Source organism: Stylophora pistillata, chromosome 13 (assembly GCF_964205215.1).
Source record: "Stylophora pistillata chromosome 13, jaStyPist1.2, whole genome shotgun sequence".
NCBI lineage: Eukaryota > Metazoa > Cnidaria > Anthozoa > Scleractinia > Pocilloporidae > Stylophora > Stylophora pistillata.
The window spans coordinates 7,928,973-7,950,336 of NC_142531.1; the positions used below are offsets into that span (position 1 = coordinate 7,928,973).

At 39.8% G+C, this 21,364-nt stretch overlaps 2 protein-coding genes and 2 pseudogenes across 4 annotated transcripts in view; 1 reads left to right on the top strand and 3 right to left on the bottom strand.

Annotated features, from left to right (window-relative positions):
- LOC111335434 (acyl-CoA dehydrogenase family member 11) overlaps window positions 1–16,773 on the top strand; it is a 51,593-nt gene extending 34,820 nt beyond the window's left edge. Inside the window, exons 12-15 of one of the 2 annotated variants that reach the window (XM_088744171.1) lie at window positions 14,467–14,559; window positions 15,032–15,224; window positions 15,653–15,719; window positions 16,031–16,773. In XM_088744171.1, the coding sequence (XP_088600297.1) occupies window positions 14,467–14,559; window positions 15,032–15,224; window positions 15,653–15,719; window positions 16,031–16,154 (477 nt within the window). In that variant the 3' untranslated portion in view covers window positions 16,155–16,773. The remainder of the gene's footprint in view (window positions 1–14,466; window positions 14,560–15,031; window positions 15,225–15,652; window positions 15,720–16,030) is intronic. The other variant, XM_022941330.2, reaches the window with a different exon arrangement.
- Window positions 2,755–4,212, bottom strand: LOC148717461 (BTB/POZ domain-containing protein 6 pseudogene; annotated as a pseudogene).
- LOC111319887 (BTB/POZ domain-containing protein 6 pseudogene) lies at window positions 7,495–9,590 on the bottom strand (annotated as a pseudogene). Its single transcript, XR_015995011.1, has 2 exons — window positions 9,196–9,590; window positions 7,495–8,954 (listed from the first exon to the last, which is right to left on the bottom strand). The product of XR_015995011.1 is annotated as a BTB/POZ domain-containing protein 6 pseudogene (transcript).
- Window positions 16,774–17,354: 581 nt separating the features above from the next.
- Window positions 17,355–19,412, bottom strand: LOC111335439 (BTB/POZ domain-containing protein 6). The gene has a single exon (XM_022941332.2). It carries the CDS (start codon window positions 18,988–18,990, stop codon window positions 17,656–17,658), a length of 1,335 nt encoding a protein of 444 aa, XP_022797067.2. The 5' UTR covers window positions 18,991–19,412; the 3' UTR covers window positions 17,355–17,655.
- Window positions 19,413–21,364: the final 1,952 nt, after the last annotated feature.

Below are 21,364 nucleotides of genomic sequence, written 5' to 3' on the forward strand. Positions count from 1 at the left end.
ATATTGAACTGTCAACGACTTTTGAGCGAGATGGCAATAACATAAAGAGCTCAAAATGTAGCTGTGACTTCTATATTGAACTATAAGTATTCAGATCGAGCAAAAGAGTGTTGTTCGTATCCGCCATTTTGGATTTGCTTGCCCTAATTACCCAGCATGCACTCAAGAGCGTGAACCGGTCTATTAGCCAAGGGACGTTCCCAGACGACTGGAAATATGCAAGGATTACCCCTCTTTATAAACAAGGTGACCGCGGTGATGCTAACAATTACCGCCCAATATCGGTGATTCCAATAATGGCGAAGGTGTTTGAAAGGATAGTTTATGAACAGTTATATGCCTATTTGGAAGAGCACGATATTTTATGTCAAAACCAATCAGGGTTTCGTGCTAATCATTCAACTGTAACAGCTTTGTTGGAAGCGACAGATTCTTGGGCATATAATATTGATAACGAGAAAATCAATGGAGTTATTTTTCTAGATTTGAAAAAAGCTTTTGACACTGTTGATCATCAGATCCTTCTATCGAAACTAAACTATTATGGTATACATGGAAAATCTTTCAGATGGTTTCAGTCATATTTGGAAAACCGAACACAAAAATGCTCTGTCAACGGGTCGCTGTCCAGTAGCTACTCGTTGACTTGCGGCGTCCCTCAAGGGACCATTCTCGGTCCATTATTGTTCTTATTATATATCAACGATCTTCCAAATTGCTTATCAAATTGTAAACCGAGAATGTATGCCGATGACACGCACCTCACATATGCGGGAAGCAATCTTGAGAACGTTCAGTTTTGTCTAAATGAAGACCTAGAAAACGTCTTCAACTGGCTACAAGCGAACAAACTCACGTTGAACATGACTAAAACCGAATTCATGCTAATAGGGTCGAGGCAGAGACTGAATACTCTCACAGCTTCACCAACAATTAGAATGAACAATACTCAAGTGAGCCAGGTTTCAGCTACAAAATCGCTTGGTGTAATAATAGACGATAAACTCGATTGGCATGGTCACATCGAAAAACTAACGAAAAAGATCGCCTCTGGTATCGGGGCCCTAAAGCGAATTAGGCACCTGATCCCAGCATCAACCTTACATCTCATCTACCAAGCTTTAGTAAAACCTCACTTTGATTACTGTGACATTGTTTGGGGTAGCTGTGGGAAAACGCTACGAGATAAACTGCAGAAATTGCAGAATAGAGCAGCCCGTGTGTTGACATTCTCTAACTATGATGCTGATGCAACTGAGCTACTCGAGTTTTTAGGGTGGAAAAATCTTGCACGCCAGCAGGAAATCCATAAAGCCACCATGATGTTTAGATGTCTGCACGGGCTAGCTCCAAGGTATCTATATTCAAAGTTTACGTGGCGTGACTCTGCTTATGACCTCAGGGACTCTGAAAATAAGCTTAATGTTCCACTACCGCGCACTAATTATTACAGAAAAAGCTTTAGCTACAATGGCGCCACATTATGGAACAGTTTACCACGCGATATAAGGAACACAGAGTCTCTGGGGTTATTTAAACGTAAGATCAATGACATTTTTTAAGTCTAACGCACGGCATTCACGGAAAACAGCTTTAGTGTTATAGTATGTAGTTTTAATTTTAAATATCTTAGCGTATATGTATTTTTATAGGCTGATGAATTGATCGTGTCTAAATAAAGATTACAATACAATACAATACAATACCATGACTTGTTAAATCTGACTATGTTGATGATTTTCTTTTATAATGATTGATTACCTCGAGGGGTCATACAAAACAGCATTTGAAAATCAAATTTACTAATTGAAGACAACGTGTATCTAAATTTAATTGAAAATTAAATTCTTCAGAAACTAATCAAGTAGAAAAATCGAGGTGTTCTCATTGACACAGGTGGGGCCCAGTGGTTGTTAGCCACTGTTGCACTCGAAGTAACTCTATAACGTCACATACAATCATTGTCTTTAACTATCAAATGTGAAAATTTAAATATAATGCAAAATTTTCGGTTGAGTAAAAGTCATTGACTGAATGTTTTGTTCTAGCACTGATTGTTAGATGTAAAATCTCTAACAATCGTTGTTTGTTCGGTTGATTCTCCTTTAATCTCTTTTCTTCTCAAGTTGTTACAACGGGGACTAGCTTCTATCTGATGAGGGAAGCGATGGTCACCGTTTATAGAGGTGACACTGCAGATGACACTACTAAGCTTTCAATCTTCTTGTATCGTCATCGTTCCATCTCAGCCAGCGTATTATGTTAGATTACGTATGACAGTTCCTGCTAACTAGGTACGCGCCTTCGAGTTATTTACGCAGTTGCAAAATCACTTTCTACCTTAAATTTCTTATTCTTACAGTTGAAATCGGCCAGAACAGAAACGAAATTTGGTAATATAAAAATCATAACTAACGTATTGACAGAATATTATTCACACCTGAAAGGGTATCTTAGAGAAAACTACCTTAAAAGACCGTTACATAACAACATCATGATCACAAAAGTTGGAGGAGAAGGGGCGTTCACAAGTACCGCCCCCAAGTTGCTCACGTGCTACTCGATTAACATCATGTACATTTGGCACCAGAAGTTTGAGCATAGGCAAAATATCTGTTGATGTAAAAATCATTACCAATCACCGTCTATGAACATGGTTTGGCTCTATAGTGATGTTCCTGATTCGGCAGTTTCCTCTGGAAAGCTACATGATGGAAAGAAAGTAATATAGATGATTATTGTTTTGAGCATGGAGAAAACAAGAACAAAAAAATTTATTTTCTATTGAGATTTAGTGCCTCTAGCGATCAGAATACCCCTTAGATGCTAAACAGTCAAGCTGTTTTACCATTTATTTATTTATTTAATTAGACAAAAGATCAGTTCGGGAAACTGCCCAGAAATAACAGAACTTCCATTATCATTTGAGGTGTCACTGTTCATGAATGTAAAAGTTACTCCTGAACACTGAACTGGACTGACACCGCTGACTCCACGCTTTGAAATTGGACCTCTTATTAGAGCACTTAAACGGTATCGTGTGTTTTTCCTTAAAATAATTTTGGTGCTGAAATTCAATTCAAAACCGCTATAATTGAAATTCTTGGCCTGTAATTGGTTTGTGTGCAATGGTCCAGTTTGCAAAGACATCAACACTGTCTCAGATCCGACCATCTCCAGGTTGACGTCTACGCAGTAAGTGCTGTCCTCTTTACCATTGAGGCGTAATCCACATAATATAATGTCTCTGTCTGTAGAGAAATCGATGACATCTGGCCTGCCTTTATACGACCATGTACTGCTAGGTGACGAGTTGAATCTACAACATCGTTGAATTTCACCAGTAGCACCAGATCTTGTTGTTTCGGGAAATCCCGCTGTAGACTTGGAGATAGAGCTAAAGTATCTGGTAAGACTGACAATTTCGGCTTTTGTAAGAATATCAGTGAGTAAAACGACACCCACAAAATCTTCCTGATTCATTGTTGGGAAGCGTATCGCCTTAACTGCTTGTTCTCCGAGAATTCTTCTTTTCGTTTCACCATCCGCCTCTAAGCCTTGCCTTTCGCATTGTTTAGTGGCCCACAAGTCAACTGCTTTGAACAGATCTATCTCTTCAATCATCAGAGTGTCTCGTACGACTATTAACTCAAGTAAAGACCTCTGAACTGTCGCAAATCCTTCAGATTTGACAACTTCCTCTATCTTTTCGTCGATCACTTTCCAGCATTGTTCCACTAGGTCTTTCTCTTCATATTTCTGAGCAGAGGGAAGGATACTGAAAACATTGTATGGATCCAGGTTTCGGAGGAGATATTTGGCACATTTATCAGCGAGTGAAGGCACCATGTATTTCTTCGCCAAATACAACACTCCCATCACATTACTTCCGCTTAAGTTCACTTCATCGCTGTACATGTAACGAAACAACTCCAACAGACTCTCGTACTCACAGTCAGGCAGTTCAATGGAGTCTGTAGTCTCCGCCAACTCACCGTAAAACATGGCTTCGAACACAGGACTACTGATAGACAGCACGAACTTGTGAGCGGGAATTACTCGTTTTCTTTCGCTTTCGCCATCCATCTTCTGAACAACGAACTTGATATCGCTGAAGCGGTCGCTGTTGAAAACAAACTTGACTCTTTCTCTGATGGTTGGTCTTGTTGTTTGCCAGTTTCCTTCGACGAGGGACATGATTTAACAAATGGTAAACACCACAGCGTACACTATTGAGTTATGGATGCACGCGGGAGGTTGCTAAGCACGAAAGAAGCGTAAGAGTCGCTCGAGGCGATAGCCGAGAGCGACTCTAGCTTCTTGAGTGCTTAGCAAACCTCCCAAGTGCATCCATAACACAATAGTGTACGCTGTCGTGTTTACCATTTGTTTTATAACATAACATTGATACACTGTAGCTAAAGAGTTCCCTTTTATTTAACAAATCTTACGCGACCAGAAAAAACAAGCGCGCGCGTAAAACTAGTCTTTGCATTTGCTCACGTCAGCAGCGTACACCCATGGGCAAATGGGGGACGCTAAATTGACCAATCAGAGCGCGCGCTTAACTTTGGTTGTGTTATAATACTGTTTGTGGCGCTAAAAGCAGTTAAGACAATTAACTTCAATATTGGAAAGTGCAGCTTGTTATAGCGCCGCGCGCGAATGACGTCAAAGTGACTAATTTGCAATTTTTGTCTCAGTTTTTACATTTTCCTCATTGTCAAGGCAAAAGTTAGACAAAAGTGAGGCGTTCTGTATTGTTAATATTAATCTGTTTGTCTAAGTTTCGGGCCTATGAATAGTAACAGCGCGGAAACTGTAATATGTTATTACTTACCAAGTCGTTCTTCCTGTCACCCACTTTGACTACGTGACCTAACTTGCTCTGCGGAGCGGAAGTCCCCTATCACCACCCTTTGGTGGTGATGTTTTATGTCGCTTAGTGTTCCGCACTTGGGCAAAGTTTTACATCCGAAAAACCACCGAAAATTTAAAACCGGAACCGGAAAGCAAAACTCTCGTCAAACCACCTTGGAAAAATAATGTTCATGTAGGAATAAACCGTGAAGACTTCCTTTGGGAATGATACATTTGAATGACATTAGATTTTGTTAGACATTTAAGAATAAACACTAGCGAGAAAAACACACAACGTTTCGATGACTCCATGTCATCATTCTCAAGTGAGAAGAGAATAAAAAGGAATAGTTAATTTATACCGTACGAAGGTGGCAAACGTAAAAAGTTTAAAAAATTTAAAATATTTAAATAAATAATTGCGCGTGTTGAGTTCATAAATGTAAACTATTAAATAAATAGTTTCGCGCGTATGGAATCGATTGTTTGTTCAAAGAGGGCTTCATCTTCTTTATGAAAAGCATTTCATGAACTAAACAGTCCAGTTTCCCGGTGCACTTTTTAAGTACGTTGAAATGCTTGGTCATTGAATCACAATGCATCCTTTTAAAAAGATAGATAAATAGAAGAATCAGAGATAGGCTAGGCACGACTACTTCTCCTTACCATTATCCTTAGGGACACTATAAATTTGCTGATCGGAAAAAGCGAGATGAGTAATCAATCCGAACTGTAGGTTTGTTGTGGTTAACATCTGGAAATAAAGAAGAGTGTAATGAAGGCTATTTTTAGTTGTGATTTGCATGACGTTCAATACCCTTTTGTTTTGTTCTGTTTTAAATACTCTCGAATTGTCGGTATTATGTCTCATTCGGCCACGAGACACGTGTTAGTCGCAAGCAGGATGGTCGAAATACTAGAATAATAGAACGGGGAAAGAGGTATGTCATCTTATTTATTTTTGTGTTTATAAACCGAAAGGTGTATAATCAAAGGTAGCTTTGTTTCGCTCAAGACATTTGTGTTGTTTTGATTTACCTAGATACACGCCCCACGTGTTCGCGTTTAGGACATTTCGATCAGCGTTTATTGTATGGTAATGGCCTATTTTAGTTTATTGCATTTCAGTTTTTACGAACTTTCAAGTGATTAATAAACCAGTTGAGATTGATAGATGCTCGAAGGTTCCATTAATATAAGACATTTCCCCGACGCGACGTTGTTGAAGTTTGATTTGATTTATGTCAGCGTCCTCCCCATTTACTAAGACAGAAACGCAAAGTATGAAAACCTAAATTATCAATGCTTTGAGTCACAGGAAATGTCGGTTTTCTTTGTAATTCCATTAAGTCTGGTAACATCTTACAGCTTACATTTTGGTTAACTTTCAACTCTTGATAACGATCAACTTTTTTCAACTATCAAGAGATTCTTACTCAGTGAAATTTAGCTTAAAAACCAGAACATCGACGAAAGATGAAAATGGATATGAGCTATTTTGTTTTAGATAGAAGTCCTTTGCTGGAATCTTGATGAATTACCATTTTTTTGCAAGGGCACGGCTTGTGTAGGGGAATGACTAAGGTACCATGACTTGTTAAATCTGACTGTGTTGAAGATTTTCTTTTATAATGATTGATTACCTCGAGGGGTCATACAAAACAGCATTTGAAAATCAAATTTACTAATTGAAGACAACGTGTATCTAAATTTAATTGAAAGTTAAATTCTTCAGAAACTAATCAAGTAGAAAATCGAGGTGTTCTCATTGACACAGGTGGGGCCCAGTGGTTGTTAGCCACTGTTGCACTCGCAGTAACTCTATAACGTCACTTACAATCATTGTCTTTAACTATCAAATGTGAAAAGTTAAATATAATGCAAAATTTTCGGTTGAGTAAAAGTCATTGACTGAATGTTTTGTTCTAGCACTGATTGTTAGATGTAACATCTCTAACAATCGTTGTTTGTTCGGTTGATTCTCCTTTAATCTCTTTTCTTCTCAAGTTGTTACAACGGGGACTAGCTTCTATCTAACGAGGGAAGCGAGGGTCACCGTTTATAGAGGTGACACTGCAGATGACACTACTAAGCTTTCAATCTTCTTGTATCGTTATCGTTCCATCTCAGCCAGCGAATCATGTTAGATTACGTATGACAGTTCCTGCTTACTAGGTAGCGCCTTCGAGTTATTGGCGCAGTTACAAAATCACTTTCTACCTTAAATTTCTTATTCTTACAGTTGAAATCGGCCAGAAGAGAAACGAGATTTGGTAATATAAAAATCATAACTAACGTATTGACGGAATATAATTCACACCTGAAAGGGTATCTTAGAGAAAACTACCTTAAAAGACCGTTACATAACAACATCATGATCACAAAAGTTGGAGGAGCAGGGGCGTTCACAAGTACCGCCCCCAAGTTGCTCACGTGCTACTCGATTAACATCATGTACATTTGGCACCAGAAGTTTGAGCATAGGCAAAATATCTGTTGATGTAAAAATCATTACCAATCACCGTCTATGAACATGGTTTGGCTCTATAGTGATGTTCCTGATTCGGCAGTTTCCTCTGGAAAGCTACATGATGGAAAGAAAGTAATATAGATGATTATTGTTTTGAGCATGGAGAAAACAAGAACAAAAAAATTTATTTTCTATTGAGATTTAGTGCCTCTAGCGATCAGAATACCCCTTAGATGCTAAACAGTCAAGCTGTTTTACCATTTATTTATTTATTTAATTAGACAAAAGATCAGTTCGGGAAACTGCCCAGAAATAACAGAACTTCCATTATCATTTGAGGTGTCACTGTTCATGAATGTAAAAGTTACTCCTGAACACTGAACTGGACTGACACCGCTGACTCCACGCTTTGAAATTGGACCTCTTATTAGAGCACTTAAACGGTATCGTGTGTTTTTCCTTAAAATAATTTTGGTGCTGAAATTCAATTCAAAACCGCTATAATTGAAATTCTTGGCCTGTAATTGGTTTGTGTGCAATGGTCCAGTTTGCAAAGACATCAACACTGTCTCAGATCCGACCATCTCCAGGTTGACGTCTACGCAGTAAGTGCTGTCCTCTTTACCATTGAGGCGTAATCCACATAATATAATGTCTCTGTCTGTAGAGAAATCGATGACATCTGGCCTGCCTTTATACGACCATGTACTGCTAGGTGACGAGTTGAATCTACAACATCGTTGAATTTCACCAGTAGCACCAGATCTTGTTGTTTCGGGAAATCCCGCTGTAGACTTGGAGATAGAGCTAAAGTATCTGGTAAGACTGACAATTTCGGCTTTTGTAAGAATATCAGTGAGTAAAACAACACCCACAAAATCTTCCTGATTCATTGTTGGGAAGCGTATCGCCTTAACTGTTTGTTCTCCGAGAATTCTTCTTTTCGTTTCACCATCCGCCTCTAAGCCTTGCCTTTCGCATTGTTTAGTGGCCCACAAGTCAACTGCTTTGAACAGATCTATCTCTTCAATCATCAGAGTGTCTCGTACGACTATTAACTCAAGTAAAGACCTCTGAACTGTCGCAAATCCTTCAGATTTGACAACTTCCTCTATCTTTTCGTCGATCACTTTCCAGCATTGTTCCACTAGGTCTTTCTCTTCATATTTCTGAGCAGAGGGAAGGATACTGAAAACATTGTATGGATCCAGGTTTCGGAGGAGATATTTGGCACATTTATCAGCGAGTGAAGGCACCATGTATTTCTTCGCCAAATACAACACTCCCATCACATTACTTCCGCTTAAGTTCACTTCATCGCTGTACATGTAACGAAACAACTCCAACAGACTCTCGTACTCACAGTCAGGCAGTTCAATGGAGTCTGTAGTCTCCGCCAACTCACCGTAAAACATGGCTTCGAACACAGGACTACTGATAGACAGCACGAACTTGTGAGCGGGAATTACTCGTTTTCTTTCGCTTTCGCCATCCATCTTCTGAACAACGAACTTGATATCGCTGAAGCGGTCGCTGTTGAAAACAAACTTGACTCTTTCTCTGATGGTTGGTCTTGTTGTTTGCCAGTTTCCTTCGACGAGGGACATGATTACTGTTTGTGGCGCTAAAAGCAGTTAAGACAATTAACTTCAATGTTGGAAAGTGCAGCTTGTTATAGCGCCGCGCGCGAATGACGTCAAAGTGACTAATTTGCAATTTTTGTCTCAGTTTTTACATTTTCCTCATTGTCAAGGCAAAAGTTAGACAAAAGTGAGGCGTTCTGTATTGTTAATATTAATCTGTTTGTCTAAGTTTCGGGCCTATGAATAGTAACAGCGCGGAAACTGTAATATGTTATTACTTACCAAGTCGTTCTTCCTGTCACCCACTTTGACTACGTGACCTAACTTGCTCTGCGGAGCGGAAGTCCCCTGTCACCACCCTTTGGTGGTGATGTTTTATGTCGCTTAGTGTTCCGCACTTGGGCAAAGTTTTACATCCGAAAAACCACCGAAAATTTAAAACCGGAACCGGAAAGCAAAACTCTCGTCAAACCACCTTGGAAAAATAATGTTCATGTAGGAATAAACCGTGAAGACTTCCTTTGGGAATGATACATTTGAATGACATTAGATTTTGTTAGACATTTAAGAATAAACACTAGCGAGAAAAACACACAACGTTTCGTTGACTCCATGTCATCATTCTCAAGTGAGAAGAGAATAAAAATGAATAGTTAATTTATACCGTACGAAGGTGGCAAACGTAAAAAGTTTAAAAAATTTAAAATATTTAAATAAATAATTGCGCGTGTTGAGTTCATAAATGTAAACTATTAAATAAATAGTTTCGCGCGTATGGAATCGATTGTTTGTTCAAAGAGGGCTTCATCTTCTTTATGAAAAGCATTTCATGAACTAAACAGTCCAGTTTCCCGGTGCACTTTTTAAGTACGTTGAAATGCTTGGTCAGGTCGCCGATGGTTTGTAGGCCGTGGTCGTTCTTTAGATGTTTGCCGATGGCCGAATTACGGTGCTCATTAATACGTTGATGTAAATGCCGGCTGGTGTACCCGACGTACTCATGCAGAGTACGCATCAACGTATTAATGAGCACCGTAATTACGGTGCTCATTAATACGTTGACGTAAATGCCGGCTGGTGTACCCGACGTACTCATGCAGAGTACGTCGGGTACACCAGCCGGCATTTACATCAACGTATTAATGAGCACCGTAATTCGGCCATCGGCAAACATCTACGGCCTACAAACCATCGGCGACCTGACCAAGCATTTCAACGTACTTAAAAAGTGCACCGGGAAACTGGACTGTTTAGTTCATGAAATGCTTTTCATAAAGAAGATGAAGCCCTCTTTGAACAAACAATCGGATTCCATACGCGCGAAACTATTTATTTAATAGTTTACATTTATGAACTCAACACGCGCAATTATTTATTTAAACATTTTAAAATTTTTGAACTTTTTACGTTTGCCACCTTCGTACGGTATAAATTAACTATTCATTTTTATTCTCTTCTCACTTGAGAATGATGACATGGAGTCATCGAAACGTTGTGTGTTTTTCTCGCTAGTGTTTATTCTTAAATGATATATTTTTAAGCCAATTTCGGTAGTCGCCAGTATTCGTGAACTTGACTCAATTCAAGTTTAAGTTTTGCGTGTATCAGCGTTGTTAGAATACGCTACACGCAGCATTCCACTATGTAACAAGTTTGTCATGATAGAGACCTCGTTGAGGATTTTTAAACGTCGGCCATATTTTTTTATCCTAACTGACAGTCCCAAGACATACTTGCCTCCATACATGTCCAATACACCCAAACCGTTGCGATTCGTCTACGGCCGTTGACGAATCGTCACACCGGAAGTCGAATCGTGCGTTGACGTACCGGAAGCCGGAAGTCGAGAGGTGAAAGTAATATTTGAAATTACCGTGATGTGCCGGAAGTCCAATTGTGCGTTATTATACCGGAAGTCGAGGAATGAGGAAAAATGAGTGGCATTGTAGGAGAACATGACAACATGAACCTTCCACGTTTTTAAAGCGTGAAACGGCCGGAAGTCTATGGTCAGAATATCATGAGCAATACAGAGTAGAAAATGTTGACGCAATCGACACGATTCGACTCGAATCAAACAATTCGTCGCAGTAAATGACAACCCGTTATACCGGATGCCGATTTGTAAGACACTTACAAAACATATTCCAGAAGTGTCTGTGAAGAGGGGTTGAAGATATTGTCAAATCGACACGATTCGACTCGAATCGTACGACTCGTCACAGTAAATAGGGACCTTAAGAAGCCACAGCGGCGACGCCAAGGAAGACTTCGATTAAAAATGAATTTCTACTCTTAGATAGAATTTCAAAAATGGCTACAGGAGCTTACTATCTCATACAGCGCCAGAGCTCTACTTCAGCATGACGTATAAAGTAGCCGTCGAGTTCCAAATGGCAATTAAAATAATTTGCCGTCGCGGTTTCGGTTCGCAGACGACGCAAATTTTGGCGATTTGACGTTGTTGTTTTGCATAGGACGGCTAAGAAATGTACAAAGTTTCAAAACGCTCGCGCTGAGCTATTGTTCTGCCAATTAGATCTCTTGTTTTCCACGTCCTCGTTTCCGTCACCGTCGTGGTTTCTTAAGGTGCCTATTGACAACCCGTCATACGGGATGTCGATTCGCAAGACACTTAGAAAATATTCCGCAAGTGTCTGTGAAGGGGGGTTGAAGATGTTGTCGAATCGATACGATTCGTACGGTCAACTCCTCTTGTTTGTAGTAAGGTCGATCCTTCGCGTCGGAAGTCTATTCGCAGAGGGCTTCACTCGTTCTCTAGTTATGTCAATGTCGATCCTCGTAACCGCAATATGAACACTTGAGCGTGAGAGGTTGGTATATAGAGGTTAACACGTTGATGAATCTACACAATTCGCACGGATCGAATCGAGTCGTCATCAAGAAAGTTGACCCGTCTCATTCGAAATCGAGATAAATGCACATGAACTTTTCCCGTTTGACCCAGGAAGATGGGCGCGCTATCAACGCGGGTGCACGCTATATTTCTCTTTCATGTATCCACTTATTTTGCATGTGGTAAGTTTATAGAGCATTGAAGCCGCTTCAGTTTTTGACGATTCTTGTCTTCCAGCTGCTGGAGCTGAATAACGTACTGCATGTGCTAGGCTTTGGCGCTTTTGTATGTTTTATTTTCGTTGTGATTTTTGGAAGCGTTGTTTGTGATGCTTCTTTTCTTTATATAACAACCTTCAAAAACTATTTTAACTCCTTACATAATTTTAACAATTCTTATTCTTTTTAAAAAGACTAGAATTACCTAATGCTCTCAACTACAAGATTACCTCAATGCCGTCAAATACAGTTAACATTTCAGTGAAAACCTAACCTCCTAAATTCTCTATACTTTTTTTGTCATTCCTGTTGAATTTTGAGTATAGATACTCAATATTGACTTCCTTTTTCAGTATGTTTGTGATATATACCCTCAATTTTACATATGTATGTGCAAGAAATAGCCTCTATTTGGCGCGAAATATGCAAGAATATTTGTCTGCGGGACAATTATTATCCGTGTTCCAAGACGCGAAAGATAGGAACACTTTTCCGAGATCGCAACTCGAGGAAAACTGTGAGCTTTGTAGAATTCTTCGTAATTACCTTCTCTAAGTTGCTGCTTATTTAACAAATTATAAATGTGACACATCATGATCATTCAAAAAAGTTTCTCTTTACACACAAACAATTGATTTCAGGAAAACAAAGACCGCGTGGAAAGAAACACTTACCTTCGAAGCAACCTTTACCGAATCGGTGTCCCAAGAGAACACGCTGATCACAGCACTAATGACTATAACGAATGCATAAGTGACGAAAGAAACTAAAAAACGGCATGTTTAGAAACAAGGTAGAATAGGTGATTTGCAACCAATCTCTAGAGACACAGGTAACAATGGTGAAAGGAACAAATGCTGGTGGACGAACAAAAGGAGATAATGAGATATGTATTGTTTACGTCCACCAACATGGCGGCAATAACGTAACGTGCAAACCACCTCTTAGTTGCAAAGCACCGTGTAAAGAACGGTTAAATCTCTCTCTTCAAAGAAAAAAGAATTCCTCTAAGTTTCATGATGTGCTGACCACACTTTCTACAATGAAAACAATCCTGAAATAATGAGATGTTTATCGTGTTCTTTTGTCTTCCTCAGTGTCATGGCAAGATCATAATATGCTGGTTGCTCTAAGCCAGAAATCACAAAAGAAGAGAACTCTTCTGTGTACCGAGTGCAAATGTCGAACTATTAAAATACGCCGAGAATAGAATAAGTAGCACCGGGAAACGTCGCGTCAAAATTAGGTTAAGGTCGGGATTCTATCGTCATACATGTCCAATACACCCAAACCGTTGCGATTCGTCTACGGTCGTTGAGGAATCGTCACACCGGATGTCGAATCGTGCGTCAACATACCGGAAGTCGAGGGGCGCGCACGTGAGCAAGGAGTGGAAATGAGTGGCATGGTACGAGAACATGACAACAGGAACCTTCCACGTTCTTGACGAGGGAAACGACCAGAAGTGTATCGTTAGAATATTATAAACTATACAGTGTAGCAAATGTTGACGATTCGACTCGAATCGAACGACTCGTCACAGCAAAACAAAACTTGGTTCTCTCTCTGATGGTTGGTCTGTGCCAGTTTTCTTGGACGAAAGACTTGATTTCTTTCTGATCGTGGCTTTAAAGTCGAGACAGTTCGCTTCACTTAGCAGGGCTTTGTAATTTACAGAATGAATGGGTGGCAACTCGAGACAGCGGTACTTCACAAAATTTGAATATATGATGGCACAGGAGTGTTTGGCTGTCACGAATGATGACCTTGAAGTTTCTGATATACACAAAGAGCCTTTTTGTCTCAATTTCCCCAAAATACCGCGACGTTTCTCACACATTGCACTATGTTACGTGAATTTCAAGTTCTCGAAGCGAATATTTGAATTTTAGTTTGTGATCCTTTTTACCAGACTGACGTGCTCTCTGGTGGGGGAAGGAGCGTGTTGAGTAACGTGACCAAAGAATGACAATAAAGGAGACTACAGAAAAGAAGATATCAGTTTTATGCTTGCCATTTACGCTTGCCATTTGATTTTGATTGGACAGTTTGAAGACAGTTGACCTCACAATTTAAGATAGGATCTGATATAGTTATGTCTAGAAAAGAGATAGGATCTGATATAGTTATGTCTAGAAAAGAGATAGGATCTGATATAGTTATGTCTAGAAAAGAGATGGTATCTGATATAGTTATGTCTAGAAAAGAGATCTAAGAATCTTAAAATTATCGTATTGCATGGAAATTTGTCAGAAGTTGTTTTGACCGGCCCTTTTTTTGTGGGTGGGTGACAGTTTTAAGAGATTTGAAAGAAATTTTCTTTATTCAATAACTTAAAACGGTAGGATTTTTGTAGGATTTTTCTGTACAAGAATTTATTTCAGGGACCCTCAAGTGTTTTATTCGTCATCGGGTAACCTGCTAATATATCAACTCAGTGAAGTAGAAGAGAGTGTTTCCCTAACATGATCTTTTAAGTTTTTTTCGCTGCAGGTTTTACCCATCTGGGAAGGAACGACGAATGTTCTGTCACTAGATGTACTTCGATCCATTTCTAAAAGTGAAGGACAGGTAATAATCACTAAAATAAATGACACTAAAACAGTGTAGAAGATATACCATCTCAATACTATCAGCAACAAATGTTACCTTTTTAATCCAGAATTGTTTTGTACAATTGCTGACCTCGATAATTATTCCACCAAGGTTGTGTAGTATGCTGAACCCTCCAATAAAGCGTTTGAAAAGAAACAAGTCAACCTTTATTATGCTATCATGCGATGATTGGCAACATCTTCCGTTTTTTAGAGCATTGGTAAGCCCACTTTCAGCTCCGGCTTTATTTGCTCTGGTTTTGTAGCCTCTCCCCTTTGGTACACCCCTTCTGAATTTGCAAGCTTTAATCGATTCGATGCAGTCATCTAAGCGATAACCGGCAGCAATTCAACGAATTTTACATTGTGGTTTATGATTTCAAGTCTTCATTAAACTCATATTTAGTGTACTTTCAGCATACATCTTCTCTTTTCTTATTAAAATGCAGGTACTGAAGGCTTTTCACGCGAACGTTACCGACAAGTTATCCAGGGCGTGCGCGTCTCGTCCAGCTCTAAAAGTTATATCAGAGAAAGTGCAATCCTCCATGAACACCTTGTTGTCTCCGAAAAACTACGAGCTTCTCTCTGATTCGTTGCCTGCACGAGATCTCGCCTTCAGCCTGGCAAGAATATACATGGGTATGGTGCTGATGATGCTGTTTTGCTTGCAAATTTTTTAATGAATTGTTATATTACGGTTACAAAGAGTGTGTGGTCGGCGTCAAAGGATGTTTGAGAAGGAAGGGAGAACTAAGGCGCAAAGTGTAATCATTGGAATCTGGTGGGGAACAATCCAATTCATTCTCCCCTCTCCCCAAAATATCATAATCTTCATCATTTCTAGCTCACCGGATTTAGTTTTTGGCGAATAAGATGAAAAGAATAGCAGTGTCGGAACCTCGAGTTATTGTTATTTGCTGCTGTTTGTTGCTTAACGTCGCTCTCAAATAGACTAGATTGTCTCGCCTTACCTCTCCAGCCTCCAGACCGGAGCGCGTGTTCGTGACCGTAATATCACACTCACTTTCTAGATATCACGCCTTAAACCATTTTTTCCCCTTTATTAGCGTCTCTATTAATAGAGCATGCTTCCTGGGAGGAGGCTGAAGAACAGGACATCGAAGCTGCCAAAAGGTAAGATTAGAGGTTGGGACGAAGATACTAGGATTCTCTGCGTAAGCTAATATTCCTGCTGATCGTAACTCCTTTCTTTAAAGCAAATATATAGCACCTAATACCTTCTGTCTCCACAGTCTCTTTTATATATATTTTCTATGTAAGGTATTGCAATCTCAGTTCGTAGGAACTTGCGCTCATCCAAAAGGTACTTTCAAAATCGTATCTAGCCTTTCTTATTCGCTGCTCTCGAGTGACTTTTGAACCAAGCTTCGCAAGGATAGAAAGGCACAAAACACAATTTCTTAAGACTCGTACAATATCTTTAGGTGGTGTCAGCAAGACTTGACCCCAGTCCTCACTCAACTCAGACACAACGCGTACGATGCAAAAAGCTCTGCCTGTGACCTGGCACTAGTTATGAAGGGACATCCAGATTTCACAAGAACATAAAACTTGACAGTCATTTAGAAAGTCCTACACGCCAGCTGCTGGAAAAAGGTTTTCAGTCACTAATTCAATGACAGAATTTGTCGCGGAAACAAGATATGATTTTCTGGATTGCTTGTTTTCGTCAGAGAGACAGAGACTCAAAAAAACAAGCAAAATTATATTATATATGCAAGACGAGTTAGTCCGTGCAGAAGGGTTCAAGGAGTAAGGAAATGAAAATTGCCTAACAAAGGTGACAGTACAGTAAGCCACAAAAATGTAAAGGTAAAAAATGATCATGAAAACTGGTCTGGTTAGGGAACAGAATGCGCACCAAAGCGGGTGTTGTGGTGACACTTTTAGTCTTTTGTGTTCTACAAAAAGATGCAAAAGTAAACCATCAAATAAGCTGGTCAGCAGTTTCGGCCCGAGCAGGTCTTATTACCGTGACATAGCTGATCAGCCAATGATTAAAAGACTTAAAAGAATATCGATTATTTTTAAAACCGGATTTTGAAGTCAGTATTTTAATCCATCTTCATCCTCCCATACTTGTTATACGTACATTGGGTATATTTACATCTCTGCAAAATAATTGTAGATATCATTATCATCTCATTAAATTATCTTGTGAATCTTATATGATCTGTAGATTTTGTCTGTTACGCATGCTCTATTGTTTCCCTGTTCCAGTGCCTCTCTTAAAGTACTGAGAGTACTTTTTGGTTTTTATGAAGAAACAGCCGCAATTTATTGTATTTTTCGCGTGCGAATCTCGGTATGTGCAGGAAGAGTTAGTCCGTGCACAAAAGAAGGGTTCAAGGAGTAAGGAAATGAAAATTGCCTAACAAAGGTGACAGTACAGCAAGCCACTATAAGCGACAAAAGGAGGTGAGACATTTTGTCTATGAAAATCATTTTTTTTTTTCTTACGGTCGCATTGTCTCCTTATGCTTCCTAGTTTCCCTTCTCAATGTTGTCATACACAACAAAGCAGCCGGGGTCGGGCATCAGCGGAATCTAATCAGCGAGAGGAATAATTTGTCCAACATTCAGAAACATAGGCAATTGTCTCAAACTTTGTGTTGCTTATTGTTGCAAGAACGCCATGTCCATTATGAGCACTACAAACCACGGATATCATTGATGGGGTTGAACTTGCGTGCGGAATTTTGGCTTTGAAACATAAACTCATTTGAGGTTGAAAAGTAGCACCCAATGTCGTCAATGAAGATTTAAATGAAAAAGGAACGATTGACAGTCGAAGATGTTATGCTAGGTGCAAGTCAAGCAGTATTAATTATCTGAGTAAAACCGGCAACACTAAAGATCGTCTTAAGTCTGTTTTCTCTTATTGTGTAGCATGTCTATGTTAAAGTCATCAACAACAATGATCCCATGATACTGAGGATAAACATCTTCGACAAATTTAGTAAGATCATTGAAAAGTCAGAAAAAGTGCCTTCAGCGTTCAGAATACCCATCAGATACTAAACAGCCAGACTGTTTTATCATTCATTGATTATTTAAGACGAAAGATCAGTTCGGGAAACTGCCCAGAAATAACAGAACTTCCATTATCTTTTGCAGTGTCACTGTTCATGAATGTGAAAGTTACTCCTGAACGCTGAACGGAACTGACACCGTTGACTCCACGCTTTGAAATAGGACCTCTTATTAAAGCACTTAAACGGTATCGGGTGTTTTTCTTTAACATGGTTTCTGTGCTGAAATTCAATTCAACACCGCTATAATTGAAATTCTTGGCCTGTAATTGATTTGTGTGCAATGGTCCAGTTTGCAAAGACATTGACACTGTCTCAGATCCGACCGTCTTCAGGTTGAAGTCTACGCAATAAGTGCTGTCCTCTTTACTATTGAGGCATAATCCACATAAGGTAATGTCTCTGTCTGTAGAGAAATCGATGACATCTGGCCTGCCTTTGTACGCCCATGTACTGCGAGGTGGTGAGTTGAATCTACAACATCGTTGAATTTTACCAGCTGAACCAGATCTTGTTGTTTCGGGAAATACCGCTGGAAACTTGGAGTTAAAGCTTACGTGTCTAGCAACACTGGCAATTTCGGCTTTTGTAAGAATATCAGTGAGTAAAACAACATTCATAAAATCTTCCTGACTCATTGTAGGGAAGCGTATCGCCGTAACTGTTTGTTCTCCGAGAATTCTTCTTTTCGTTTCACCATCCGCCTCTAAGCCTTGCCTTTCGCATTGTTTAGTGGCCCACATGTCAACTGCTTTGAACAGATCTATCTCTTCAATTGCCAGAGTGTCTCTTACGACTATTGACCCAAGTAAGGACCTCTCAATTGTCGCAAATCCGTCTGATTCTACAACTTCCTCTGCCTTTTCGTCGATCACTTTCCAGCATCTTTCCACCAGGTCTTTCTCTTCATATATCTGAGCAGAGGGAAGGATACTGAAAACATTAGATAGATCCAGGCTTTTGAGGAGATATTCGGCACATTTTTCAGCGAGTGAAGGCACCATGTATTTCTTCGCCAAATACAACACTCCCATCACAGTACTTCCGCTCAAGTTCACTTCATCGCTGTACAAGTAACGAAACAACTCCAGCAGACTCTCGTACTCACAGTCAGGCAGTTCAATGGAGTCTTTAGTCTCCGCCAACTCACCGTAAAACATGGCTTCAAACACAGGACTACTGATCGACAGCACGAACTTGTGAGCTGGAATCGTTAGTTTACCTTCGCTTTCACCATCCACCTTCCAAACAGTGAACTTGATATCGCTGAAGCGGTCGTTGTTGAAAACAAACTTGGCTCTTTCTCTGATAGTTAGTCTTGTTGTTTGCCAGTTTTCTTCGACGAGGGACATGATTACTGTTTGTGGCGCTAAAAGCAGTTAAGATAGAACTTCAGTTTGAAAGTGCAGGTTATTGCAATCTTTGTCTGAGTTTTGACATATTTCTCAATGTAATGACAAAAGTCAGACCAAAGTGAGGCATTAGGCCTACTCTGGGACCTTAAGTTGCCTTAAAGTCGCATTAAGTCGCCTTAATTCGCCTTGTGTCGCCTTAAGTTGCCTTAAGTCGCTGTTGGTCACGCAATGTTATGCGGGTTCCACCCTTCCCGATTGACTCCATTCACCCCCACTTTAATCATACGGATCAGAGGAGGAAGCATGGTAGCTAAATGGTTGGTGCACTGGACTCGAAATGAGTCCAGTTTTGGTTTCTAGTGTTGCAGCATTGCATTGTGTTCTTGGGAAAGATACTGTAAGCTCAAAGTGCCTCACCCTTTCCAGTTGTAAACATGGCTACTGGTTGGCAAGGGGTAGGTAACCTTACAATGGACTATGAGTTTAATTATTGATATTGCAAGGTGGGCAATGGCTTCCATAGACATGGAAACCCCAAGAAATGAGTCCAGTTTTGGTGTCTAGTATTGGAGCATTGCATTGTGTTCTTGGGCAAGATACTGTAAGTTCAAAGTGCCTCACCTTTTTCACGTGTAAATATACGTACCGGTTGGTAAGGGGGGAGGTAACCCTGCAATGGACTATGAGTTCAATTATTGATGTTGCAAGGTGGGTAATGGCTTCCATGTACATGGAAACTCCATGTGAAAATAGTCATGCACCTGTCTAGCCCCTGTGCAGACATGGGTAATTCCTACGTGGAGACTATATTGATGTAGGAAATATGACAATATATACTCTTCCATTTTCTTACTCAAACAGCATTTCTGTTTCAACAAAATTTCTGTCTTGTATTTCATGACGAAAAAGTTGACAAAAGGGTCGACACTGTGTATGATCATCAGGGTATAATAAATATTGAATCAAATCAAACCTACAGTACCAGATCATCAAGATAAAACGATAGAAAGGTAATCTGGAGAAAGGCTCAATTCTTGCCACTCACTTACCTATATCTTTAGCAGTAAAAATAACATTCTAAAAAGTCAACTAAACTTAAAGTGCACCTACACTCAAAAAATTTTTTTCGCTTAACGAAGTAAGCTTATTTTTTTGAGTATTTCTGCGCAAAAATTTTTTTATTTGCTCAAATCTTCAATTTTCTATGCCCAGTCAAAATACGGAAAATCGGCAGCCATCTTGCCCCACGACCGAGTTTAAAGAAGAATGGCTCTAGCGGGTAATGTGACGTCAAATCGAGAACACGAAAGTCTGCATCTCACACATTTTCACTTGTTTGGGAAGATTGTCGTCGATATCGTCCGAAATATGCCGACTAGGTGTGTTGTATGAAGATTGTATTGAGCGCGATACCCTCTTGCAAATTTCGCACGTTGCTACATCCTTCTACAACACACTTAGTCGGCATATTTTCGGACAATTATCGACTACAACCTTCCCAAACAAGTGAAAATGTGTGAAAAGCAGACTTTCGTGTTCTCGATTTGACGTCACATTACCCACTAGAGCCATTCCTCTTTAAACTCGGTCGTGGGGCAAGATGGCGGCCGATTTTCCGTATTTTGACTGGGCATAGAAAATTGAAGATTTGAGCAAATAAAAAAATTTTTGCGCAGAAATACTCAAAAAAATAAGCTTACTTCGTTAAGCGAAAAAAATTTTTTGGGTGTAGGTGCACTTTAACTGAAGCTAAAGTTTATCCACTTAACTTACCCAGAGTAAGAGAGTGACAAAAGTGAGCCATTTCTCCAGCATAAACCCAGTGATCTGTACTAGCTACTTCCACCATGGTATTCGACCAACTGAAAACATTTGAACACTGTAGCTCGACGAACATACTAAAGGCGTAAATATTTATCTATCGTAATACTTTGATAGACTTATTGTACATTTCATCTTTGTCAGTCTGATGATCAACATACATGAACCACTTCTAAGCCGAGAAAAGCCTTTTGCAGTAAACATGGCCGCCAGTCGTATTTGATCACGTGACTTAAGTTTTGTCCCGTGACCAAAGTGCACGCGAGAACAACGCGCACGCGAGCCTGCTGAAAAGTGTACAGAGAAATTCTTTCCAATCCACACCCACAGCAAAAGTCCGTCTTGTGTCTATTGACTGGTTACGTGCTTGCATTGCGGAAAGAAAAATCCTGCCACAATTCGAGGTAAAGCAAAGGAATTTTTTCGGTAATAGCAGATAGTATGGGCGAACTTGGCTAGAGAATCCCTTCAATGTTCCTAACTTCGAAGCATAGAAACTAGTTAGCGGTGCATAGGTTAATGGGAGAATTAAAATGGCTGAGACCATAGA

Excerpts from the sequence above, each read along its gene's own strand:
- LOC111335439 (XM_022941332.2), bottom strand. The coding sequence starts at position 18,990 with ATGTCCCTCGTCGAAGAAAACTGGCAAACAACAAGACTAACTATCAGA.